General features: G+C 37.9%; 1 protein-coding gene across 1 annotated transcript; it reads left to right on the top strand.

Annotated features, from left to right (window-relative positions):
- The first annotated feature begins 1,337 nt into the window (after positions 1–1,337).
- On the top strand, positions 1,338–23,279 carry CEP43 (centrosomal protein 43). Its single transcript, XM_054629469.2, has 12 exons — positions 1,338–1,643; positions 9,737–9,790; positions 11,653–11,707; positions 12,329–12,417; positions 13,521–13,655; positions 13,839–13,922; positions 15,406–15,623; positions 18,257–18,363; positions 18,920–18,988; positions 19,726–19,765; positions 20,409–20,502; positions 20,972–23,279. The coding sequence occupies exons 1-12, from the start codon at positions 1,554–1,556 to the stop codon at positions 21,044–21,046; spliced, it is 1,110 nt and encodes a 369-aa protein (XP_054485444.2). The 5' UTR covers positions 1,338–1,553; the 3' UTR covers positions 21,047–23,279.
- The last annotated feature ends 4,551 nt before the right edge of the window (positions 23,280–27,830 follow it).

The following is a 27,830-nucleotide window of genomic DNA, read 5'->3' as shown; positions in this document are numbered from 1 at the left end:
TGGTTTTCACTTTGGTGAAGATTTTTTCTTTTTTTTTTTCTTTTTTTTTTTTTTTTTAAGTATTTTTTAAGTATCCATGCTATGTCCCTCATCTCTTCCCCTCCAAGTTGTGTCTTCCAAAGCGTGCGAAAATTGATGAAATGAAATTTCCTTTCAGGAAGGGAAACAAAATCTTGCAAAACAGAAAAGAAAGGCTTCCAAACACTCTGGAAAGGAGATATAATCAAATGAAATGCGATTGAAAAAATCCCCAAAAAAACAGAAAATGGGGAGATTGAGTGACTACAAGAAAATGGTCTGGGAGGAAATGAGGTGAGTGCAAAGGACCAAAACATGCTAAGAGTAATCTCACAGCTGTTGCAAATGTAGGGGGAAAAATCCAGGAGGGGTGTAGGACATCAGCAGTACCTCTTGTGTGTTCGGCACCTGTAGGATGGATGGATACCTGTCCTCACAGGACTGGCCAAATCTTTAGAGTATCCCTGAACAGTCAGTGGACCCTGTGTTTTAAAACCAGCCTTACCTGCTTCTCCCAGGGGCTGTATGTGCTCTCTTGAAGTATTCCTAACTTAGGAAATTATTTTTCATATATTGGAGTTTTCTCCAGGAAAAATCATAAGCACGGGGAAAAAAGGCACACGTAGTTCTGCAGAGAAAGCATCACAATTTACAAAGCTTTATTATTTTTGTTTTAAGGAGCAACAAGGGACTTGCTTGTTATTAAACGAGGGCTCTAGAAGCACCTCTTGGTGCTGCTCAGCGTCAGGTGCCCTTGCAAGCGGCAGAGCAGGCGGGTGAGACCTTTCCCGGAGTCCGCTCTGCCGTCAGAAGCTGCTGGATGGAGCGTGGCCCTGGATCGGGGGCTGTTCGCCCCTCAGCCCGGATACAGAGCAGCTGCCAGGTGTCGGAGCTGTCCAAGCGCTTTTTGAGCTTTGACCGGTTCGGTGGTGCGACCACTTCCCTGGGGGGCCTGCGCCAGTGCCCAACCACTCTCTGGATGAAAACATTTTCCTGATATCTAACCTAAACCTCAGCTTCATGCCATTCCTTCGGGTTCTGTCTCCGATCACCACAAAGAGATCGCTGCGTGGCCCTCTGCTTCCCCTCACGAGGAAGTTGTAGACTGTTGAGATCTCCCCTCAGTCTCCTCCAGGCTGAACAGACCAAATGAGCTCAGCCGCTCCTCGTACGGCTGCTTGGTTTGGAGCCTGGCGGGAGAAAGCTGGGCACACCGGGCGCGTCTGAGGGGCCACTTGCGGCGCGGGCGGCCGCGCAGTTCAGCCGTTACCGCCCCCCCCCGCTTTGAACTTCCCGCCGCCGCCCTCGCTGCCCGTTCGCCGCCGCAGTTTCCAGGCGGCCGCTAGCGGGCGGCGAAAGCGCCGGGTGGCCGCGGCCTCTCAGCGTCCCCTCTCGGGGCGGTGCCGAGGGCGGACCCTGTCCCGGTCCGCTCCGTTCCCTCGGGTCTGCCCTAGGCTTGTTCCTCCGGCGGTGGCGAATCTGCCGGGCCGGTCCCGCCGCTAGCGCGGTTTGGGCGGTTGTCAGGGAGAAGCAAGATGGCGGCCGCGGCGACGGAGGAGGACACGGAGCTGCGGGACCTGCTGGTGCAGACGCTGGAGAGCAGCGGGGTGCTCAATAAGATTAAGGTGGGCCAAGAAGAGCCTCCCGCCGGCGGGGAGCGTCGGCTGGCGCTGGCGGCGCTTCGCGGCCCTGCGGAGTGTGGGAGGACCGAGGCTTGCCGTGTATCGTCCTCTCTCACTCCCGCTTGCAGGCGGTGTTCCCGGCTGGAGCGCTGCCTCGGCGTCGCGGCCTGGTGGTGGCGCCTGCTTTCCCCGTGGTGTTCCCCGGCTGCTCGTGGTGGAGCTGGTGCGAGGGCCCGGGGCCTGAGTGTGGCACGGCGCTGCCCCGCGGCTGCGGGAATTCGGGATCCGCCGGGCGGGCAGAGCGAGCGGAGCGCGGGGAGCCCGGCCCCGGCCGTGCGCGTTCGCTCTCCGGTAGCGAGTGGCCGCAGGACTTCCCCAGCTGCCGCCGGGCTGGCTGGAAGCAATGGGCAGCAGCGTGGTGCGGGACGGGGTGGGTGAAGTTAATCCCCGCTTCGATAGGGAAAGCCCTTACTGAAAATTTCAAGCGAGGAAATTGTGGGAGTTTTGGGTCGTTATTTAAGCACTTGTTCTTCTTGAGTGTGGGTTGCTTCAGTTGTGTCTTGAAGGCTTGCGAAGTCTGGAAGCTCTCGGGGGATGATGCCTGCTCACAGGGAACGAATAGCGCTATGATAAGAAAATACACGGATGATAGTGGAGTGCACGCTACTGACTCTGTGGTGCAGCCTGAGCTTATGTCAGAAAGGGTAGGAAAATTGGTTCCGTGGATTCTTGTTCAAATTAAAAGCTTCTGGGAATAATTATTGTGTATAATAGAGAGCAAGTTTCCTTCAAGGCTGGAGGAGAAATGAAGTGTAGCTTTCAGATAAGGGATGGTGGTGTTTATCCACAGTGCTGTTTTAAGTCTCCAGAGATGGATGGTCATTGCTGATATTTCAAGAACAGTTTAGCAAGTGAAGTGGTTTATGGAAGTGAGAGCATCTTTGTGTGTTTACTTTCAAGTTTACTGTATTTTGAACTAGTCAGACTTTTCAGCAAAATAATATTCAAAACCACATTGTTCATCCCTTTCAAATGGATGATTCTTATTTGAGTTCTGTAAGAGAATGAAGATTCTACTCGAGTAACTGTGTTCTGAGTAGCGCGGCTTTTCTAATAGATGTCAATAGACCTTTTGGCCCAGCTGTTAACCACTTACCTACTATTGAACAATGCAAGTATGGTGATAGTAAAATTGTAATTTAAAAAAGCATAGAAAGGCAATTGGGTCACCTTGAGCTCATGAACCGAAATTTCTTAATTCCTACCTTTGTGTAGTACGTAAAATTTCGTGCTATGGTTGCCAGTCCATTGAGTTTTATGTGAATAAATGTATTGTAGTTCACTATTCTATAATGCTTAGAGTGTGCGGTATCCAATACCGCGTAAGGTTTTGCTGTTACAGCAAATTAGCAAATGACTTAGAAAAATACAAAATGCAGCCTCCTTGCCAGATTATGTCTCTCCTTAATACAAGGTGTTACTGTTTAATAACTGGTATGCTTATGGCTGAGGCTTTTGACTGGAAGAACTCATGGTTATTTTCTTAGCTGTAAACCTTAATTGGCATGTGAGTTTGATGAGTGTTGTTTGGCAGTGTTAATGACTTAGAGATTTTGTTCTTCTATTACTTGACAAAACCCTGTTGCTGGAAGAATTAAGATTGAACAAGGCTTTTTAAATTGTCATCTTTGAATTGAAATTAGATTATACCATCCATTAAAAAAAGTTGCAGTCATCCTTTTAGTAAAATTAGTTAAACTTGATTTTGCTCAATAGTGCTTATCTATTTTGTGTCAGTATTGTTTTTTGTTATGTGGTAGGACTGAACATTTACTTGTTATAAAAATGATGCTTGTTTCATACTTTAGAATGAGAATGACCATTTTTCAAGATGGATGAGGCTAGAAAGCTACAATGAAGTATTTGTGATTTATTGAAGTAGCTACATTAAGGGGAAAAATATGTGGTCAATGTATAGCTGCATTGGTATGAGGCATTGGAAGGGTTGGAATTCAAGGGGAATTATTTCAGTGGATGAAATGTATCAGGGTGTCACGTTTTGTAACATAATGAGAGTAATTTTTAGAAAGAAACTTATTGTCATAATTTAATTCTCTAATAAGAGATGATTATGTAATTGGTTGCAGTTTATTAGTTTATTCTTATTTTGGGATTAATTTCTTGGGTGCATTGTAAATTATTTAGCTGAAAAAATGTACTTATGGCATTTTAAAAATTTGTTCATAATTTTTATATTTGTCTTAAAGTTTGAGCACTGAAGTAATTAATAAAGCAATATAAAAACTGGAAGTTCTAGAAATGTATTTACTGCTTGCAGTTGAGAATTTCCTGTACTCTCTAAAATGCAATATGTGTGTATATGTATACACACACATTAATATATGTATATAGCACAGATGTATACTATATATAGTTGGTTGATCATTGGAATTAGTCTCATGAATGAAACAGCTTTCAAATGAATTCTGTAAACACACAATGTAACTGTAGATATTTGTATTTCAGTGAAAATTGTCGCTTTTTCTGTGTGATAGTGTACAAATAGGGGTGTTCTGTCTTGAAGAGAATGTGATCTTTCTCCTAGGGAGGCTGTCATCATCTGCGCAAGAGGAGCCATTATGCTTCTTGTGTGTTTCTTTGTTATCCTATTTTGTTTTGGTTTATGTATTTTAATCTCTTGCTTTGGAATAATTTAAGTCTATATTACCTGAATTTTGCATCTTCTCTGGAACTTACTGTTGCTACAGTTATGTGAGGAGGGTTAGCATCACTGATGTCACATGCCTAGTAAAGCTTTTGGCCAGGTGGTACTGCAAATTTCTTACTAATTTGCTTCAAAACCTGGACACCTGAGGTACAGGCAAGTGGTGTGATGCTAGAGAGGATCAAAGTGCCATTTTTTAATATGAGCATGTGCACATGCTCCTGTTTGCTTTTGCATCTTTGATCCATGTACGGTAATGAACAGTGCTTTTAAATGTCTTACAATTATTAACTGTCACGATGAGCATGCTGTACTCTGCAGTGTAACCTCCTGTTTTCTGCATGTTGTGGTGTGTTGTTTGTTTTGGGGCCCTTCATACCAGAAAGTCAACCTAATATCTGTTTCTTTTTAGTTTTATAAGTAAAGTGAAATAGAACCATTTTTAATTTCAAATAAACTAGCTGAAATTTAACATTTAAATGTCAATATGGTCCTCATCCTATTCTCAGGGAGGAGTCTTAAGTATGACTGGTTCTACTCCTAGTCCAGGACTTGGTTTGTTTATGTCTAGGGGATTATGTGTGCACAATCAGTCCTTTAAGTCACTTAGCCAAGGTTCCAAAGTTTGGCATGCAGGGGGAGAGAGCATACCCACCATGTGCTCAAGGATGAGAACCTTTACAGATTTTGCAGATGGAGATTACAGGGAGGGTATTACTGAGTAATGGTGGTAGAGATGTTCCTGGTTATGGTTTGACACCAGCCTTGGATTTGTGATGCGTGTAGACTGGGAGAGGTGTTTATTCTGGTGCACACAGAGGTTTAGCCTGGCTTGATCACCAGCAGTTAAACAGGTCAGTGTTCTGCCATGTCTCTTTCCAGAGCAATGCATCTGCTCTCGATCTGCCAAGGGGTATGACAGTTGTTTTGGAGTTAGGAAGTGCAGATACTGAAAGTTGTGCAGAAAGGTGTCCATGTGCCATACCAAATTTTACAAATGCAAGAGATGGTTTATGCTTGGGCATACATGGGGCTGTTCCGCAGTGCTGGAGCAGATGGTGGTTACACATTCCTGTGCTTTAGCTGGAAGGTCTTTGAGAAATCTTATACATTACTTTAATCATTTCACTTCCCTAAACCACACATTTAGCCACACCATCCTCTGATGCACATCTTATGGGTGCAAGCTTGCAGGAGATTTGGCACCTCCAACTGGCCCACCTTTAGCAGATCCTAAAGTGTCTCCCGTATTGGCACTTGCTGAACTTGCCTACCCCTTGTTTCTTAGGGAATATACAATGCTTGCCTGTATGGCTTCAAAAATTGTGTTCAGCTTGCTGAAGTGGGTTGAAAAGAGTGGTAGCATATGCGTTTGACAGGCTGAAATTTATATTATGGTTTCTGCTAATGAGTCTTGGATGAAAAAAGAAGCCCAGAACTTCCTCTGCAAAAGCTGCAGAACTCTAAGGGTTTGTAGAAATGTTGAGAGATGAACGAAGCAGACAGCAAGGCTCTGTTAGCTAGCAGACAATGTCCTACTCAGCTGTGCTATAGGTACAAAGCAGTTTATGAAGCTAAAGCTCTCACTTTTTTACCTAGTATTCCACAGCATTTGGAGATCAGTGTTGGGAAACCATTGCTCATTCATATGAAGTATTGCCCCAGCAATAGAAAATATTGCCCCAGCAACAGAATATACAGATAAAGTTTGATAGGAAAAAATATTTTGATGAGGTCTCTTTGGAAGATGTTGGGATATTGGGATTGAAGGTGAATTGTGTAGCTGTACAAAGGAGATAGAATGCAAGGAGCAAGCCATAGTTTTTTCTTATTATAAGAAATCATCTTGGCCACTGATGTGCCTATGTGCTTTGAGGTGTAGGAATGTGTTTGAAGTTTACAAGTATTTTCCTGCTGGAAAATATTGTCTCAAGTTTTGTCTTAGGAAAATCAGATCTCTTGTTTAAGTCCTGGACAAATCTATTCTAGCACAATCAAAGACAAATACTATTAAAAAAACCCAAACCCCCCAAAAAACCAACTAGAAACTCCATGGACTTGCTAAATATTATACATATTGGAATCTGCAAGTGGGAGGTAGTTACAGGCTACAGGTAATCACTCAGTCCTGGATGGTCTCTGTCCTGGATGGTCTCTGTCTTATCCTTTCACTATTCATCCAATATCTGCTATTTCCAAATTAAAAGCATATTACCAAATTAAAAAGGCGTTTTATGAGATGCCACCTAAAAAGTGTGTTTGGGGAACTCTTGAGAGAGTAAGAGCTGTTACCCTCTTTTCCAGGGAGCTGCAGATTGAGGGAGCTTCTTTTCATGGACAGTCCTTAGGGTGCATGCAAAAGGGTCTCTATTTGGAATAGGGTAAATTTACCCAGGTTCTAAAGAGGGATACTGTAGTTCAGTGCAGAAAACATGCTTTTTTTCATGGACTTCAATTTCTGATTTATAGTAGAGTAACAATCAGTAAAAACCAGTGTTGTCTGATGAGCTGTAAATGCCTGTGAGGAAAAGGGGAAATTTAATTTTGTTTCAAAACACTGACCCATCCATTTCTCTAACACAGACAGTATTTGTCATATACAATAATAGCTTTACTTGTTTTAGCCAAGTTGAGTGAGACCAAATTGCTGTTTCATTGACATGAGCTCTTGCCTGATAAAACTTCTTAGGGTTAGAAGAGAATGGGTATCTTTCACAGTATGAGAAAGAAGTCTGTAGGCTTGATGGATGTAGAAGTGATAGACACTTACTCATCAACATCTGTCTCTGTTGATATAATCCTGTTTTATTGAAGACTTAGAAAGAATATGGGCGGGGAATTAGAATATCAGGCTTTGGTCTGCTTTACTACTAGACGGTGAACAAAATTCTTCAGAGTGTTATTTGGATTGTGTTGAATACTGCTAGCAGAATGAAGCGGTGTGGAATGGTGAAATGATGAAAATGACGAGAGTAGATTGTAACAATGTATGAGACACATTGGACTGGTGCCAAAGGGTACTAGGGCAAAGAGAAGCTCCATCTGTTCATACCAATTAAAAACAAAAGAAGTGTGAGATTAATCCACTTACGGTGTTCATCTGTGTAGTTATAACCTTCATATCTGCCGGTGGGAGCAAATTGCTGTTGCTGTACCTGATGATGGTGATCTCAGTCTCTGGTGTTCAAATTCGCTATGACTGGCCTCAGGTCCTGAAAAGCCTATATGACATTGTCCATCCTACTGGTGTAGTATGATTCATCTTGTAGTAGGGTGATTATTCCTTTGGCCTCAGCTTTGTTATTTGTTGCTTTTTACTTTCTTCTGCAGGAAGTTGAGCATTACTGCTTTAACTTCACACAAATTCTAGTGTGTAGTTCTTTGTCTAAATTTATTGAGATGATATTTTGAGAGTATTGTGCTATGATCTGACCAGTATCCACCATAAAGGATGAAGGTCAGTGTGTTGTAGTAGTAGTAGTGTAAACTTTCCTTGAGGGGATAGTATGTAAGTAATTAAAAGCCAGTGGATTGGACCTAGACGAGTGGAGCAGGCAAACAATCCAGTTAACCAAAAAAAAAGTGACAGTTTGATATTGTTCCAGAATCTTAAAACAGGTCAGACTTTGGATTAGCTGATGTACTGGCAACTGTTTTCAGACAACTTAATTCTCCAGTCCCATGATCCAGACCCTTAGAGGGGTTTACCCCTACCCACATGCATTGACTGGTGTGTTTTATTTTGAATGGTTGTAACAGCCAGTCAGGAATGCTTTGTTATTTTTATTATCCTCTTATGTAAATATATTTGGTTTCTGTGGCCTAAGTGACAAAGAAAGCCTTGCTTTCAGGTTTATCTTAGTGAGGTAAGACTAAATAAACAAGTTGTTAGCTGTTGGTTGCAAAGGTAAATTAAAACTGATTTTGTAAGAGTAATATTTAAGTTAATGGGGTGTGTAAAGGGTCTCACTGATTGACAACTGTACCCCAACATCTGAAAAAAAGGTAAGAATAATAAATTAATTAATTACATATAAGAGGATTTTCTGTTTGAAAATCCCAGCAACTGAAAAAATGTGATTGCAGTGTCAGTATGACGTTGCATATTGTTGTTAGTGTTTTATTCTTCTTTTGGTGGGAAATCTTTTAGCTTTTTTGCATTATTTTTTGTTGTTCAATAAGGTGTCCAATGAGGAGTTTCCGTAAAAAAGAAGTGTTTGTTTTTCCCATGAGAGGTGTTTGGGTTTGGATTTTTTTGGGCGGGTTGGTTTTTTGTTTGGTGGGGTTTGGGGTTTTTTGCGTTGGGTTTTTTTATGGGTGGGCATTTCCTTTTGGTTTTATTTTTTGTGGTGGGAGGGACCAGTAAAACTGTCACTTTTTTTTTGGTTAACTGGGATTGTTTGCCTGCTCCACTCGTCTAGGTCCAATCCACTGGCTTTTAATTACTTCATGTTTAGTTACCTCTTGTAATATATATGAGAAAGTCCAGACATTCTTTATATTGGTCTTATTCTTAGTTATGTAAAGAAATCTTTCTTTTAAATTCTGATATTTTTTCTTGCTGTAGTGAAAATTTTAATATGCTGTCTGTTCTAGTTTATTACTGCAGTGTTATCTACTGACTTACTTTAAAATGTCAAGATTAAGAGTTGATGAAAGTGGCAGACTAATTCATCAAATTTATGCTGTCCATTTGACATGTTCATTCAAAGTAGAAGAATTGTAGGGCTTAACAAAAAATTTTAAAATGTAGGCAATGTTTAAGCTTCAATATTCAAAGTAGTCCTTAGAAGAATTCTGATTCTTTATTATAATACATTTAGAATCAGGTAGGTAAACCATTACTACGAGGAGTATTTGAATGACTGTGATCGTGTTCTTTTCCTTGAGAAATTCTGGGATTTTGAGTGTAATCTGACAAGAAATCAGAGCAATTTGTATATCTTAATGTTTAGTTTTTACAGGTTATTATGGCCTGTTTGTACATATTTCCTGAGTGAATTTTAAATGAAGAGTAGGTGTTTTGGAGCTGCCTGAAAGAGATGGATGTTTAACTGTCAAAGAAACTAATAGAAGATAATTTAGGTACTTTGGAATCTTTTTATGTACAAAGAAATAATTTAGGAAGTCTTGTATCAAATTATGCTGCCCCCTGCCTTGTTCTCAGAGTGGAAACTATTATTTCTCTGCCTCAAGTAACATTGCCTGTAATCTTAAGTGTTTTAATTGCACTGATATAGATTACAGTCCATGCCAAGTTGCTTGAGGAGAAACAAATAGCTGTAAAGCTACTTGCTAGCTCTTTGCATCCTATTTGCTTAGGAAAAAAGTGCTTGTAGAAATGCTGTTTGTTTTGTTTTTTGTTTGGCAGGCGGAGTTACGAGCAGCTGTGTTTTTGGCATTAGAAGAACAAGAGAAAGTAGAGGTAAGAGAACCTTAAAAAACAAATCAGAAAGAAAAATAATCCTTTGTGTAGAATTAAATATAATAGCTTTAATACTTTCTATTTGTAAAATATAACAAGATAAAAAGATGTATTTCTGCATAAGATGTATAAAGAACTCAAAACAGGACTATCAGGGTGTTTCCTGATGTTTAAAAATAGGATTGTTAAATAGCTTTTTGAAATTATAATTTTAAGTGTCTGTCTCTGCTGAGCTTATATGGCTTCTGTCCAGTTGACCAGAATAGCTAAATGTTTTCTCTATCAAATATGTATTTTAAAAAAGATATCTACTTGACTGATCAAGATTTTATCAAATCAGAATAATTTCTTTTGAAATTGAAAATATTTTACTGGGGTGTTTTGACAAGTGTATTTCAAAAGCAGTTTAGTCCAGTAAAATGCCAAGTGTGCTAATGCTTATGGTATTTCCCATAAGGATGTTGTAGGCTTGCTTCAGGATAATTTGCTTTAATACTTAAGGATGAATTCTTAATGAAGAGATGGACTATGTACTGACACCTCTGCAATACATTAATATTAAGGGAATAACATACTGATACATGGTTGCATAAGAGTATTGCTGTGGTATACAGATACCAGTTTTGTGACCTCTCCTACTGCTGACTTTGCTTCATTTCCTCTGTCTTTCCAATTTCTAGAATTGGGAGTAGAGAGTGATGTATGTCCAGCCTCTCTGCTTCAAAAGGAAAGGAATGTTCTATTCCTCTACTGGTTAGATGGTTGAGCTCTATCTGAAAAAATGCTTACTGAAACAGACAATATTGGGATGTTAGTAAGGATGGGAAGTAGTTACTCTATGATATGAGATTCCATATTCCAGAAATTTAACATAAGATAGCTGAAGAAGATGTGGTGGAATAGTAATGTCGAAGAGCAGTGCCCTCTCTTTATGGGAAGCTTCAGGATATTATAGAGCACCCAGAGAACAACCTCCCACACTACCTGGAGAGTAATAGCAATAGTTCAAGTAACGTGAAGAGAGATTTGCTACAGTACATTTCAGCTTACCATTTCTCAAAAAGCTCAAAAGTATCATGATATTTTAAATTTACACTGCTGATACTGGTGACATATTAATACTCACCACGACTCTGAATTCTCAAAATATTAAGCAATATTTCCTTTTTTCAGGTAGCACTTTATTGTGTGTTAGCATTTGCAACTGTAGTGATAAATACCTATAACTGATCCTTTTCTTACCCAGGATACCCATTCCATCTTAGGAATGGCATTTAGAATTTGTTTTGAAAAATTCCAGAATGATTTTGACAAACCCAGACATAGCATATTGATTTATTTCTGTTTAAAAATTGAAGAGGACAAACCTAACAAGGGAGAAAAAAGCATTTTTCATAATATATTTGAAGGTGTTTTAATTAATAGATGATTAGTATTGATTTGTGTTCTAATAATCAGCATCGTCCACACTTCGCCCGGAAGATTTGTAAATTTCCAGTTTTTAAAAGGCTGAACTGAATTACCTTAAACTTTGCACTATATTAGAGGAGGAGCACGGGAAGTTACCTGCTTAGCTTACCTCTTCAGTCTTTATTAGATAAATAAAAATCAGTACGCTATTAAGAATTTTGGTGAAATTACTTTAGCTCCAAGACAAATTTAATTTGCCTCAACAAATTTATTGCTACATAACTTTTACTTGTAATTATAGAATTCATACAAAGGTAAATTTTTAAGTGAATTACATGGGCAGGGCATCACTGTGCAGCAGAGTACACCCAAACATTAGTTTGCTGTGGTTTTCAGTTTCTTGCTAGCATGTAGATGACGTTAATTGCTATTTGGTTTTTGCTTTTTGACAGAACAAAGCACCTCTGGTAAATGAAAGCTTGAAAAGTTTTTTAGGTACAAAGGATGGTAAGTTCTTTGTTTATTATATACTTCTGATAATAAAAATAGGAGACAAAAGATTAAATCTTTGACTCTTATTAATAGTGCAGTCTCCATTACCCTAAGTATGCTTTTGTTCCTTTCAGATGTCCTAATTGCTACTTGTTCAGAATAGAATTAAATCTATAATTTTTAAAGTTAATATTGCTGAAGTTATATTATTAATTAAGGTGATTAAGGCATCAAAGTTAATATTTCACAATGCCTTATGGTTTTGCTAACTCAGAGACATTCTAGACCAATAGAAACAGTAACCAGTGAAAACTAAGAGTAGAGGTGCAGGAGTAAATGCACATATGTGACAAATGTCAAAATTATGTTTTTTAAACAGGTGAATAGTTTAAAAAAATGCTGCACATAAATTTTGTAAGCAGTCTGTAAAGCTCTTGCAGTATTACTGGCTTAAATGATTTTTATATGATGGCCAATTCAAAATGAGGGAGTTGGTATACACACTTGTTATGAGGTGGTAGTTTGCTGAAAGTCTAAACTATGTCCATACTGAAGCCATATGTGCTGGTGTTAAATCTTTGAAATTTGATTTGTTTCTGTCTGGTGTATTTTTAACTCTTCTTATTTTCTTTTTAGGTCGCCTGGTAGCAGGTCTTGTTGCAGAATTTCTACGTTTTTTCAATCTTGATTTTACTTTAGCTGTTTTTCAGCCTGAATCAAGCACGGTAAGTGTTGATTTGTTTGTTTGTATGCAATGCTCACTGTTTGAAGTGCATGGCAATGAATGCTGAAGCTATGGCAGATTTATTTAAATCACTTATTTGTTTTTATTAAAACTGTTGTTTTTATGTTTTGTCTGTAATAGGTGCTGTAGTGTAATGAAAATACATTTTTCAGGAAAGTGGGCTAATGTGAATATTTCTATTTATCAAAATCAGTGCTAGATAGTAATTTAATTTTGAATTAACAAGCTGATAATTTTTGTGGAATCATGTAATAGTATATGAATCCTTCATACCCCTGCAACATTTTTTACCACTAACTTTACTATGTCATAATATTAAGTTAGTATCATTACATGAAAACTAAAATAATGTCAGTCATCTGCTCTGAAAGAAGTTTCAGTGACACAAAGGACTTTGTGCAGATATACTTGACAAAAAATGATTGAATAGAATACTTCAGTTGGGAGGGACCTACAGTGATTATGTGGTTCAACTAATGCTTTAAGGCTTTAGTACTGAATTAGAGGGTTTTCACCATCTTTGTCTCTTTTTATGATATAAAGGTTTTAATAATTTTGGGTTTGAAGCAGTTTCATTTCACTGCAGAATTTCTCATTATATCTGAAGTACTTTTTTTCCTTGAAGTTGGTTTAAATAGTTAATATATTAAAAAAGCAATTTTTTCAAATCAGTCAGTTAGTTGACTTCTGTTTCTCAGAAATTCATGTTTCTTTTTAGGGGCTTATTCAAAGAAAATCCCATATAACATTGTTCTTTGCCAAATATCCTTAGCCAAATTAGTTGCTAAGTTATTACTAGAACACATCTGTACAAAGATTCATGTTCATGCTACCAAATAGAAACAAATAAAAACAGCCACACTTTGTGTTGTGTTGCCACTCACTCTTGGGGGCAGTGCTTCATTTGCATTGTAAAGGCTCTTTGAAACACCCCCTTCTGTTTTCCAGTAAATGTGTCCATTTCACTGTTTAGTTCAGGTAGAGCTGTGTTAAATAAGACTGTTTTGTATTACAAAATTTATCTTTTGTTCTCTGACAGTTATTTTGATGTTGTGATTCTTTTTTCTTTTGTTGTCCCCCCAGCTAAATGGCCTTGATGGTCGAGAAAACTTAGCTCGAGATTTGGGAATTATGGAAGCAGAAGGTACTGTGGGTGGCCCCCTGTTGTTGGAGGTTGTTAGGAAGTGTCAGCAGAAGAAGACTTCAGGTGGTGGAGAAGTAAGTAATACTAAATTGAAATTTCTTTCTTACAGTTTTTATTTTTTTTTAATGATGAAAAAGAAATTGAAATTGTGAACACTTGGCTGTTGTACTATTATACTATTTCAGGTCTTTATTATATTTCCAGTTATTACAGAATTAAATATAAGTTTTAGTAAGTGCCTATTTGAAACTTCTTAGGTGGCTCCAGTTCTAAGTGACAGCCAGTGCCCCACATCAAAATCATCTGATGGACAGTCAAGTGCACACTCTATACCAAATAAGGTAAGACTGTACATAATAAAAAGCTTTGTAACATCTGTGAGATGAGTAAAAGAGAGAACTCCTATGAAACTGCAGATATGACAGCGTATGACTCCGATGAAACTGCAGCATTCACTTAAATGATCTGCAGTTTGAATATATTTATTCCACTCAGCAAAACTTTCAACTATGATTCCAAGCAAAGATGAACTTTTGTGCTTATACTTTCCTGGCATGACATAGTACAGGCCCCAGAACAGAAAAGTAGCTGTAACTTCCCTTTTATTGTAGCCAGGCTATCATAAAGCTCTTAATTTTCAAAAACAATTCAGTTCCTCTGGATAAGAAATCAAAATATTTTTATTACTACCACTTGTGGGTTTAAGTACTTTTTCCTGCCCTAGAAAAACTGAGCTACTGCCAGTGATGGAATGTGATTCTGTGACTGAGATAAAATAGCCTTGGTATGAAAAAGGCCTACCCAAGGTGATTTTAACTTTCATGGCCTTGAAAATTTGGCTTCAGCCTTCTGAACAAAAAGTTAATGACTGATAAAAAATACTTCAGACTGTACAATCTGCATATATATTGGCTATCTGGATTAAATAATACTTTTTGTTTTATTTCAAAACTGTACTGCTCTTTGTTTGTAGAAAGGAAGCTAATGTAGTAAATCTTTTACTGGCTTAATTTTAATAAGTCTAGGAGAAAGTAAAAATAGCTGTACTCCTTGCTAGGTAATAATATAAAAACATTTTTCTTTCTCAGCACCTTGATTATCTAGGTAAATTAGAATATTGTTGTTTGGGCCACAAAGCCATGCAAAGTTACACTTGAGTTGTATGACTTGATGTGAAAGGTTGCACGTGGAATTGTCCTTATGTACCAGACTTTAGGACTGAGCCATGAGCATGAGAAGAAAACTGAAAATTACGTACTTTTAAAGTCTCGCTTTTGTCATTTTTGGTTTTAGTATTTGAGAGAATATGTCAGTAACTCCAGTTTTCTTATGCTAATTACTTTAAAACCTGATACTATATTGCAAAGATTACCATTTAATATGGAATTTAGAGTAATTTTCATGGGTTTAAGTTGATTTCTTTTGAAGACTGTGGCTATAAATAAGAACCTTTGTTTGTAGAGATGTTGCAAAATAACATGAATAAAGCATAAGAATTTGTCTGTCCGTAATTTCTTTATTTGATAACCAAGATATTTTAAAATTGCTTTTATAATAGAAGTGATGTAGATAGCATAGGAATGCACAGGATGGAACAAAAGATTTTAATGGCAGCAGCACTAAAGAAAATTTTTTTAAAGTTATAAAACAATGGTTTTTCTGGTTATTGATGATACTAATGAACTTGCTCATACTTTCAGGAATTTGAGGTAATATTTTAAGAAGTGATGGTTGGTGTATGTTATGTGTTGTGCATTTATGTATACACTACAGTATTAGTATTAGTATTACATGACATGAATACTCCTGTATTTATCTTTCAAGGCTGCTGAAAACACTCAGAGTGATACAAGTATCTCATCAGGCGAAGCAAGCAAAAGAAGTATTCATTTTTTGCCTAATGAAACAAAACTAGATTCTCATCTAGAAAACAAAGACTTGAATACCAAAGAAAAAAGTGATCCAGTTGTGGATGAAGATGATGTAGAGGAAGATTCTTTCTTTGATGACCCTGTACCCAAACCAGAAAGAACTTTCAGCTGGTAGGTAAAGTGGATGTTCTTCTTCATACATAGTTTATTTTGTCCTCTATAGGCATGCAGACCTTTGAGAGCTATTAGTTATTTGATTATTTATTTTGTAAGTGTTCAGATCTGGAACATTTTGTTTCCAAAATATTCACGTCTCAGATTTTGTTCTATTCCATGATTCTATTGTATTCTATGCACAGTGTCCTCTGGGATCTCTTGGAGGTGGTATGAGTAGAAAAACCTGTATTACCTTAAGGTGCATCAGGTAGGGTTTCTAATGTCCCTAGCCTGTTTCTTTGGTGGAATGAACATGTGTGATGCACAGACATCAGTGTTCCTTCTTGCAACAGACCTGCAGTGGTGATCTGCACTAAAGGAAGTGGACAATGACAGGGACAGTGCATTAAATATTGATACAGCTTTGTAAGGAATACAAAAACTGCTCCAAACAGGCTCCACAGACTGTAATAATAAGGCAAGTTTCCTTACAGCGGAGGATTTTCTCTTTGCATTGCAACACTTTTTGTATTTTCAGTGAAGTGTTGTTACTTCTGTGTGTGCCAATTTTGCAGATGCATGCTAAGGTTTTTTTATCGTTCATCTATGGAGTCTAATCACTGAAAAATGCCATTTGAAACAAGAACTAGTGACTGAACTGTACAGCACCTTTGTTATAAAACTGAAAAACTTATCTTTGTGTTATCATGTTGAATTATCTTGAAGCTTAGCTTAGATACCACTGTATTGAGCAATGCTGCAGGATCACTTCATGGTGTTCTTTTGCTGTGCTTAAGTAATCAGAGAATTGCTCCAGCTTAGCAGACATTAGGAAGAGGTTGCAGGATCATTTGTAAGTCAGTTTGGCAATTGACTTTTGCCCCACTCTGCTGATAGTGGGCAGAGCAGCATAAGCTTTTTTGTATTACTGCTATGGTAGATGCTTAGTCTTAGAATAGGATCCTTCTGGTAGAGCACAAAGTAACCATGCCAGGTAAACCAGGTTTCTCTCTAGTAAAATAATGGACTCTTTGTGAAACATCATTTATAATACAGTTTTTGTAGGATGTTTTTTGTTGAAGTAGACTTTTTTTCCTCAAAGAGCAGTGACTGTACACTGGAAAATATTGTGTGTTACAACTAACCCTCCTATAATATTTGTTTTCTAATTGTTAATAGCAAGATTAAAACTGCATCTGAATGCATTTACTCCTCCTTACTCGAGAGCTTGTTTAGCTAGCCTTTAACCAAAGTTAACATTGTAGGAGGTAGTCTAAATGATTAGTTGGGTAAATTAGAAAAGTCTGCAAAAACTTTTGCATAATAATAATATTTACTAATTTCTTATTTTTTGAGCATTTTCATATGACAGCAAGGGGAATTTTCTTTGAAACTGGGTAAACTAAATTTCTTTTAAAAAAGACAATCCAAAGACAAGACTAATTATTTAGTAAAGTAAGGATTTTTTTTCCTAGGAGAGAAACTCCCTACAGAAAAAATTGCTTCCAGATTATGTGTGTCTGTAGTAGAGTCACAGTCCACAAGTAGTATTTTGTAGCTGATAATGTTACTGTGATGCAGCTATTCTAGTAACATCCCATAATAAGGTATGCTGAATGTGTTAACAACAAATGAGCTAGAATTTGTAGCTGAGCTGTGTGTGCTGAATTGCTCATTTTTACCTTCCTGACAACTCTTCTAGAGCGCAAAAAACCCCCCCATATTCTTCATGTTGAATCCCCTTTGTGGTATTTTGTGCTGCTGTGCAGGAGTCCCAAGGGGTAAATAAGTAGGACAGCTGCCAGCATTGCTTTCTTTGCAAAAAGGTAATTTCCTTATGGAAATCTTTCCTGTTCATTTAAGATGGGTTCAGAGCAAGCAGTTGCTAATGACAGTGTGGGAGATGATCCAGGCACTCATTATCTCTAGGTCTCTGACCCATTGTTCAAAATTTTGAAGCACTTTAACATGTGATGTTACACATGATATTTTGGTGATCTAGATATAATGAATGATTAAATGATGCCCATTATTCATAGGAATGGAATCAAAATAGCAAAAACTTCTGGTAATACTAAATGTGAAAATCTTGGTCTCTTTTAATTTGTATTTATTCATCCTTTATTTGCAAGTTCAAATCCTTTTGAACAGGTAGTACCAAATGAACTTTAACATGTGGTGAGATCTATCTTCCTATAATGAAGAGGTTTTCATTCTGTGAACTAACTGCTCTTAGATTTAATAGCTTCATCAGACGTCATCTCTTTAAGATGGAAAATAAGCTGAAGTACTAATTTATGTCTGAATATTTTTTCTTTTGGCTGCATTTACATGTGGGGATGATGAAAGGCCCCTAGACATAAATAATGATGCTGATGAAGGTGCTCTGTCTGTGGGAGAAGACAGGCCGAAGTCTTTGCATGGGTGAGAAAGTGGCTTTCTCAGTCAGTGTTGTGGTTGACACTTGTGCCAGTGAACTGCCTACTGCTTTTAAGGTGGCAGAGTGAATAGGCCTTTTTCCTTGCTCTTTTTTGCTGTAGTACTGCTATTTTAGTTTTATGACAATTTAATAACAGAAAAGAAAGTAATGATGCATATTTTACAGCTCTTATTGGGAATGGAGTACTTATTTATTTGGTTTGTTACAGGAAAACTGAGGCTAAAGCAGGAGGTCTAGCATCCCTTTCTGATGCACCAGCTCTAAAAAGTGGGTTAAGCTCTCTGACTGGTGCACCTTTGCTAAAGGAGTCTGATAGTAAGTTTTCATATTTTTTTGTGTTTTGATGATTGTAGAAGTTATTTCTGTACTGGAAGAATGATAGAGTATGTGGCCCCCTTCTGGTTGTATTGTGCTTTACAGTAGTGCTTTCTTAGTGAGTGATGGCATACTGATTTGGATATGTTGTGGTACCACTGGGGCATTTTATGCTTTGGAACATGAAATACTTACCTACATCCCTTTTTTTGTCTGTATATAAAGGAGTACATAGTTCTACTGCTCAGTTTTAAACTGAAATTGGCTTATTCCTTTGTATTATCTTAAATTATTTGTACCACTTCTTTAGAGGTGTTTGCTTTCATGTTGTAAATCCCTGAGTAGTGGGAGATTATTCCTGTTTACTCCTCAAGTTTTTAAACGTTACCAGAGTTCAGCTGTGAAAATATAATATGCTATTGCTGTACTATACTATAAAAGTACACAAGGTTGATATAAAAGAACAGCTGTTATAAATTGTTAGTTTGTATGTGTAAGTGGGATCTTACTGATGAGTGACAAGTCCAATTTCTGATACAAGTGCTTTTGTTTACAGATTTGGATAGAAACTCTGTTTTAAAAGACCTGCGGTTGGTGAACGCAAAGCTGGGATCACTAGAATTAGGCAAGTAACTGCTAAACATGAGGAAGCTCTGATATTTTTGGTTGGCCATAACTGATAAATTCTGGCGCAGCTTCTTAAAGGAATCTGAGAAACTCAAATGCACAGATTGAACTAAAATCTTCAGTTTAATCACATTATTCTATTTAACATAGATTGTGAAGCTTAATATAGTTAAAAGCAAGATGTGATCTAAAGAAATCCAGAAAAGTGAAAACTAGTGTCACATGGGTTAATATTTTACACATGGAGCAAAAATTTGATTCATTCTGTGCTTGCATTTACTAATACCAAGTGATGAATTTTTGTTGTTGAGATTTCTATGAAAAAAGCAGGTTTATATTTTTGGTAAAAGGTAGCCTGGTAAGTATTATTGCTTTTCAGTGGCATTTTAGTGGCCCTCCACACCTTTGAAAGTTGCCTTTCTTTTGGTGCAATATGAAGAAGGTGTGATGGAAGAATTCTCTCAGAATAGAGCTGTCAAGTATTTAAGTTTTGTATTCAGCAATGCACCTAACTTCCTGAAAATGTATGTTCAGTTTTGAAACAGTTTATGTTAATAATATTGAGATTAAATAATGGCAAACATAACTCATCTTCGTAATCAGTGTAAGTATTTTAATCTACTCCCACTTTTGCTGGTCATCAAACCATGTATTTTGGTGCAAGAATAGATTGGGGGGTTTTGTGTTTCCTGAAGAGAAAACTTGTTTGATTAATAGCTTTTAAATCTTATTTAGGAAATGGAGATGATGATGAATATGCTGATGATTTCAACAGGTAAGAGAAAGATCATACCTCAGTAGGGTAGTACTTTATGCAGTATAAACATATCCACTAGCATATTTGAATTATTTCATAATATGGCAGACAGTCAATATCACTGGGTCTTTCTGAATTCCTTTAAACTTCAGTTTTCAATTTTAATAGATTTAGTTACCAGCTAGAAAAACAATCAAACTATATATCTTTTTATATAGGGATAATGAGTTCCTTAAAAACCTACTGCTAACTTCAGCATGATACTATGTTGGGTTTTTTGTGGAAGAGGTTTGGTGTTTTTCCTGAACCGTGCACTTAATGTTTTAGCAAGTAATGCAGTTAGTCAATGTTGTATGCTGAGATATTCAATTGTAAAATAAGGCATCATGAGTAGTTGGTAGCAAATATTTAATAACCTCATGCTTATGATGTGAAGGTATTGGTGTTGTAAATTGCATGATCGAGGCCTAAATATTTCTTACTATTTATTATGGCTTTGTTTAGGTAGAAAGCCTTTAGTTCTTATGAAGTTTTAAGTAACTTCACATCTGACTTGCTAGGAAGTGAAGCTCCAGTCAAATGCCAAATATAAAGGAAATACCATACCTGGATGTTTAATAAGGAAGTCTTATTTCTGTGCTTATGGTTGCTTTCTCTTTAGTACAAGTCATCGCTCAGAAAAAAGTGACATCAGTATTGGTGAAGAAATAGATGAACTTTCTGTGGGAACAGAAGAGTCAAATGCCAGTGATAAAGTATGATTATTTTTGAATTGTTGGTTTTTATATTCTTCTGATCTTTTCTTGACTTTGTTTCCAACCTTCTATGTTGTGAAGTAACATGCTGTTATCCTTAGTTCCTAGGTTGTATGTTAAGGTCCATTATTAGTTACATTCTGGTTTTTACACCTAATATCCTTGCTAAGTTAGATGCTATATTGATTAACAAAATCCCAACAAAACAAAAACCCTGCAACTGTTGTTCATTAGCATAACTCACTGGGCCTTTCTAGGTGTGTAAAATGTATTTGAAGCTGGCTCAGTGCCCAACATACAAAGGTTTACCCCAGTATCTCCAGATCTGTCTGAGTACCTCCTAAAGGATTGTGTAATCTCACTGAAAGAGCTTGAGGCTAAAAGATATATGAAAGCTTATGAAGGAATACATGACATAATACTTACTGTTTTTGTGATTTCTGAGTTTGCAATTTTATTTATTTTCTAGCTCGAAAGCATCACACAAGACCTTACCATTTCTCAGTTAAGCGACGTTGCAGATTATCTAGAAGACGTGGCATAGAATTGGACAGCAAAAATCTTTCATTGTGCTGGACTAGAAGACTGCTGTGGACTATTAATTTCAGACAATCACCTTTTGCTGGAATGTCCACTCCCTACTTGTGCCTTGTGTTTCAAATATACTGTAGGTGAAGAAGGTTTTTAAATATTCTGAACAAGAACTAAATGAAATAATGTGTTCCCATTTGAGTCTGATATCAGGATTACTTTCTTCATTTGATTCAGCCAAACCTTTCACAGAAGGAGGTGGATTTTCCAAGCAGAATGTCCATTGCTGGCAGTGGACATAATAAAAACCAACTGGTAAGAGAACATCGAGAAAGAGGCATGTGGCTTTATAGTGAACTTGCACTGTTATTTTAACAGTCAGATTTTTTTTTTTAAAGATAACCAAAGCAAGAACCTTCAAAGGTAGTGGTTCAACTCACACTTCTTTTAACACAACCTTGTCAAGTCAGCATGTAGTCCGTTTTTATGGTAACTCTAGCCACAATACCTGATTACTCCAGACTTACTTGAAACTGCTCTTTTACAGACTCCTCTGAAAGTTGGACTTTACCTTTTTTAAAGGCATATTAAGTTGAGAGTATCTAAGCTCTTAAACCTAAATTTAGCTATATTTAGGAGCTAAATTTAGCACTAGTCTTAACCCAGAATATTCTTGTTTAAATGTGTTTGTCAGACCATTGATGTTAAGACCTAAGCTGTTTTTATATATGATAATTTCATCAATGTTATCTGTTGTTAAATCACGAAAAATAATTTTGTAAGGATTCACAAATCAGTAACTAAATCTTATGGGGTAAGTTTTTAACAGTGTGTAATACTTAGTGGAGCTTTTATTTTTGAGGGTTCTTCATGTGCTGTAAGATCATTTTCATTCTTGAAAAATATTTTAAGTAAAAATGAGCGCCAAAAAGTGAAACTACTAAACTTCTGCTTTTCAGATTCTGACTGCTGTACAAAGTTCAATGCAAATATTTAAAAATACCATACTGAAGACATTATGGACACTAAGTTCTAGCTAAGAGCAAATTCTTGTATTTTCATGATGCTCTTGCAGAACAGGGTCAGTCCTGGCACGGTTGACAGTTCTTCAATGATACTGTTTCAAGTGGCACTGCTATAATGTGTAGGTCATGGACATTTGTAATATTGAAACAAGACTTCAAAATGTGCACTTTCTGAACATTGTGAACACATCTGGAAAATAGACATGTAAGTGAATATAAATAATTTTATTTTTAACTTAGTTTTCTTTTTTTGAAGATTTGTAATTTTATTTTTCAGAAACACTGTTGGCCTGTCATAAGTAGTAACCACAGTGGAAGTAGCATGCTAAACTAAAGCCATTGGTGAAGCATTTAAAGCTGCTACTAGCACTAGAAGCTGACTGAAATGTTTTTTTGCACTGGGCCAGCAGGCCTGGAGCAGTGCTAGGAAGTTAGGCTTGTACATTACATAAATGATTTGAGAGGAGACAGCAAAAGTGTGCCTTTTATTTATGTGCACCCCAAAAAAAGCCAGCAAAATTCAGAGTATTTAGTCATGGTGTTGACTTTTAGCTTTGTGCCATATTGTAGCAGCTGAACACAGAGGAGAATTTTTTTCACCCCAGGAAGTCAATGTGCCATAACTTCAGATAGGAACAATACTGTAACATATGATATAGCCTATGTAAAAATTCATTTAAGGTTAGGGGAACCTGTGCCTCAAGATAATGTATATGGAAAATTTTGGATTAGACTTTTTTTCCTTTATTTTTTCCTTCTTTTTTCTTAAGAAGAGTATCAGCATGTCTGAAGGAAATAAAATTTCACATGAATAGTTGCGTTTGGCATTCATTTTTAAGGTGTATGGAATAATGCAGAGGCAGTGTTGTTTGCTTTCTTACATGCCTTGGGAAAACATGATGTTCCATTACCTGTTAGCTGTAGGATATGTGGCAATTTATCATACCAAAAGAAACCAAAACTTTATTAAAATACTTCTAATTGCATTTGAAGATGTGGCCTTTTCATTAACTAATTAGATATTTTAAGTGTTAACATGACTTGTGTTAACAGCCAAGTATTGTTCTCTTACCTTGGGAGTTAATTGGAGACCTTGCACTTTGGCTGTAATTGAAGGAAATACCAAAAAGTGGTACGTCTCCATGCTGTTCCTCCTGTGAACTTTTACTGAATTGTGTATAATAATTCAAATTGTGAAATAAAGCTATTGTGCTGGCTAAATTGTGTTTTGAGACTTGTTGATCCAGAAATCTTAACATTTAGATAAATTAAGGAAGCTCTATGAGATTTGAGGGGTTTTTATGAAAAATGCTTTTTTTATAGGCCAGTCTGCAATTGAGAATCCTTTTAAGTTCAAAGGATCTTGCAATTCCTGATGATGAATCTGGTTAAGACTTGACAGAATTACATTAGTGGTATCAGCCCAAGTTGTCAGGTGGTTTATGATTCAACAAAGGAAAGAAACCCAACAATCTTGATTGGGAAAATTTTGTCTCGTTTACCATTGTTAGAGGTATTTAAACGTAAGCGACAAGTTAAGCTCCCTTGAATGCTTGTTTCACTGTATATTTCAAACCATATTGTTTAGTATTTCACATAGGCTTCCCCCAGAAGGACCAATGTAGTTGGGTACTCCACCTCAGATGTTAGAATTGACAACCAGAGCCCTGGTTGTCAATAAAAAGATGGGAGCATTTCTGTGAGCAGAGAAGCAAGTGTTGGAGAGGGACACCAATGACTGCTCTGTGCAGTTCTGTATCAACTAGGTCTGGTTAGAAATACTCTATTTTGATAAATGCTCTCTGTAATGTTTTTAACAAATTCTGTGGTTTTTCAGAAGTAAAACCTAGACTATGACTGACAGTTTCACAGCATTAACATGGCTCTTGTAATAAGGATGAATAATAAAAATAATACCTGTCTTTTTTTTTTTTTTGTGAAATTGCTGCATTCCACCTCTTTTTAAGTTAAGTGGGAAACCACAGCCCATCTTATAAAATATTTCCTTGTAAGTGATTTCCCCAGATATAATAAAATTGCTATCAGCTTTAGACTGTTTTGATAACATATAGACACTACACCTAGCTCTTGAGACAACTGAAACACATGATTAGGCGATCCTGGTAAAGATGGGGTTTACTACCTAGTTTTCATTTTAGTATAGTCATTTTCACTGATGAAATGCTATCAACAAAGACCAGCCTTCTCCTCAGGGAAGAAAATTCATCCACAGGTAGAACTTTGTGGCACCACAGATGCATGTCTTTTGGCAGGCCCTTTAGTTTTGATGTTTTCCTTGTAAGGCAGAGCCAAAAGAAATTGAACTGAATTGCAAGAGGTGCAGTTTTGGTAGATTTGGTAGATTGGTAAGTGATCTCATTCATACTGAAGCTAAATCCTCTAAGGCTAGGTGCCAGAATCTCCCCAAGCATTTCTGTAGCCAAATAGTGGACAGGTAGGCTGGATAAAAAGCAGCTTTGCAGAAAAGGGCCTGGGGGCAGCTGTGAAGAGTGAAAGCCTGGAAGTGTGGGTCAGTGTGCAGGTTGAGGGAAGTGGTTACTTCCCCTTTCTTGTGAGACCAGTACCTGAAGTGTTGTGCTCAGCTTGGCTCCCCCAGTGTGAGAGTTCTACCCATGGATTCATTTTTTTTTTGAACAGGAGCTTAGAGGATGGTGGTGGGGCTGGGGTGTGTGATCCATGAAGAGCTGAGATTGTTCTCCCTGTAGAAGAGAAGGTAATGATGGAAGAAAGTAAAGAAGGTAGACTTCCATGCTTACCATGTGGAAAAGAGACCTGTACTCTTCCTACAGGTGCCCAATAGAGGACAACAATCTACAGTGAGAGAAATTCCAGTTGCATACATGAAATAAAATCTAAAGAATCACAATGAAAATGGTCCAGGACTTAGAGCAGATACTCAGAGAGGTTGTGAAGTCTCCATCGCTGGACATTTTCAAAACTCAAATGTACAGACTCAGAGCCACTTGATCTAGCTTTGAAGTCAGTTCTGCTTTGAGTAGCAGGCTTGACCTCCACCAAGCCCTTTCAACTTAGATTATTCCATGATTCTAGAGAAACAGACTTCTGTGTGGAAAACTGGATATTATGGGGATAGACAGACCATCTGGCTGCCTCTGTGCATGCAAACCACTCTCTAGGTAGAAATAGTTTTGCTACAGTTTATCAGTGCAGGTGTTTATGTTCATGCTAACTGTCCCACAGAGGAAGGCCAACATTTGCAAATACAGTAATTTAACATTGACTCTACTGTAAGGATTTAAATCTTATGTCCTTGAAGAAATCTCTTAGGAAATGTGGACTTGGAACATAATCAAATAGTGTGCTGTGTGAATAACTGCAGCTGATCCTTACACTTGGATCTAAGTTTAAAAACAAACCATAAGGTTTCTAGAAGTTTTCCGTTTGTTTTTCAGTTTCTTAACAACTTTAAGTGTTTTGCTTCAATTGCTCTGTGCTATAGGGAAACCACAACAGATACAAGGTAGTAAAATCAGGTCATTTGCCCTGTTCCTGTAGAAGTGTCGCATGCACTTTCATAGCAAGAAACTGCTTCAGCTTTTTTTTTCTCTAAGATGGAAAACTTTTTACCTTGCACTCACAACACGGTTTGTTTTGGCTGACAGGTGTCCTTCAGGCCATGCTGCAAGGGAACTATTGGGAAAAGGCTGGCATGTGGCAGTGTAGTGTTTCCAGATGCATTTTGGCTTAGGTGATTGTGGCATACTTGCTTTTAAATTGATGTTCCCATCATGTTTCAGACATGTAATTCTGGTTTGTGTTAGGTTATGTGATTAAAAGCTCAGCTCCACAAATAGAAAGCGGACCAGAGGAAAGAGGTAACTTGTGCAGGTGCATCTGCCACTGCTGGGGGCTGCTGTAATGCAGCAGCTCCTCTCTCCTGAGGAGTGGAGCTGTGTGGCTCAGCATGCTGGAGCCACCCACATCAGCAAGCCCTCAGAACCCTCAGTGGCAGCGAGCCTCCTGCGCGAGGAGCACTGCCCATGAAGAGAGGTGATGGTGCAGCCCACCTGCTTTGTACATTGGTGGAGGTTGGGTTTGGGATTAAGGCTCAGCTCTTGTGAGCACAGAGGAGCAAGGGCATCAGGAAGACCAATACTGAACTGGAGCTCTTGAAGCTGAAACCCCTTTGCCTTTCTCTTTCCTGGGCCATCTCGGGGGAGGTCCCCTCAGGCAAGCCCTTGGGTCACCTCATGGGCTTAATGACCTACAGAGACATGGGCTCATAGGATGTTGGAGAAGAGTGTTTGGGGGATGCATAAATCCTGTTCTGGGATATTTAGAGCCAGAACCCAAAGGGGAGAAAGGGGGTGTCATGGTGGTTTGGAGGAACAAGCATGGGAAGAGAGGGAAGGGGGCAGTTGTGGGCAAACAGGCTGCTGCTCAGCAGTGTCTCTGGCTGTGCCTACCCCTCATGGCACTGTCTGCTCTCCCTGACAATTCTTTCCAGTTCTTTCTAAACATGAATAAAATGCTTAAAACTGTCTAAGTAAGGCTAAGTAAACTGTCTACCTAAGGATAAATTAGGGATGAATTTACGCAAAATCTAGAAGCATTCATTTCCTTGAAAGCCATGTGATACTTGGCTATGTAGAAACGTTAGACAGAGATTGGGTTTTGCAAAATTATTCTGGCAGCCTTTATAAGAAAAACACCTTTATGGTGTTAAGTACCTGACATCCTGACTGATGTTTTCTTCATCTCCTTTGAACTGCAAAGTAAGAGGTCTGTGCTCTGTTCATTAAAAGGAAACTGATAAAATTGAAATATAAGCAGTTCAAAGCATTCCAAGCAAGTCAAGGTGAAATTACAAAATGTAGGTTCTGGGTTTCAGAGACTAAAGCAATCCTGGAGGTGAGAATTTCATACACTTAAACTTCATAATTTAGCACGTATTCATGGGAGAAATATGAAATTTAAAGTAATTCTTATGGAATAAACTGTAGATTTAAGTAATAGGCTCTGTCATTAAAAAGCAACACAAACATACAGGAGTTACTGTGAACTGTAGCAGTGCAAACCTGGTATTTGTCAGTTGCATTCACTCAGTAGACTAATGCTAATTAAGCCCTAGTAAAATTTGGAATTAGGCACCCTAACAGAAACTATGGACTGTACAAGAAGGTTGGAATTTTGAGCAAGTTTTGACAGTGCAGGTCTCTTTAAGGTGTGGTCACAGATGTCGGGAGGTGCTGATGATCTCAGAAAAAGAGGACAAATTCTCAAGGTCTTCTTCCATGAAAGAGAAAATTAATGAATACTTTCATGAGTTTCTGATTTCAATGATGTGTGCTAATTTGATGGCACTTGATTTGAAGGAGTTGGAAGTGCCAGTCAAACAAATGCTTTGGGGCTATAGGTCTCATCCAGCCTGGGAAGAGAGATTAGGATACACTAGTGTGATGTTAAGGCATAGAAGCTCTTCTGCACTGATTCCTTGCATGCATGCTTTTGCACTAAATATCAAAATGTATTAAGATGAACTGTGGAAAAATGCAAAGGGACCCAGAAAGGCACAAAAATATAGGCAGAAATCAGTGCCAAGTAACACTTTAAAAGAACCCAGGTCAATCCAGTTTGTACAAAGAAAATTAAATCAAGCACATGCACAGGAATTGAGACTAACCCAAAGAACAATGAAGCTGAGAAGGCAATGGGTGGTAGCAGAGAGCGAGTTATGTACAATTGTTTGACACAGTAAGAGTGCTGGCAGCCACACAAGAGCTTTGGCTT

The sequence above is a fragment of the Agelaius phoeniceus genome, chromosome 3 (assembly GCF_051311805.1).
Source record: "Agelaius phoeniceus isolate bAgePho1 chromosome 3, bAgePho1.hap1, whole genome shotgun sequence".
Taxonomy (NCBI): domain Eukaryota; kingdom Metazoa; phylum Chordata; class Aves; order Passeriformes; family Icteridae; genus Agelaius; species Agelaius phoeniceus.
This window is presented reverse-complemented; position numbering and strand designations above follow the sequence as displayed.

Coding starts and splice junctions, on each gene's coding strand:
- CEP43 (XM_054629469.2), top strand. CDS start 1,554: ATGGCGGCCGCGGCGACGGAGGAGGACACGGAGCTGCGGGACCTGCTG. Junction 1,644..9,736: donor GGGTGCTCAATAAGATTAAG/GTGGGCCAAGAA, acceptor TTTGTTTGGCAG/GCGGAGTTACGAGCAGCTGT. Junction 12,418..13,520: donor TTCAGCCTGAATCAAGCACG/GTAAGTGTTGAT, acceptor TTGTCCCCCCAG/CTAAATGGCCTTGATGGTCG.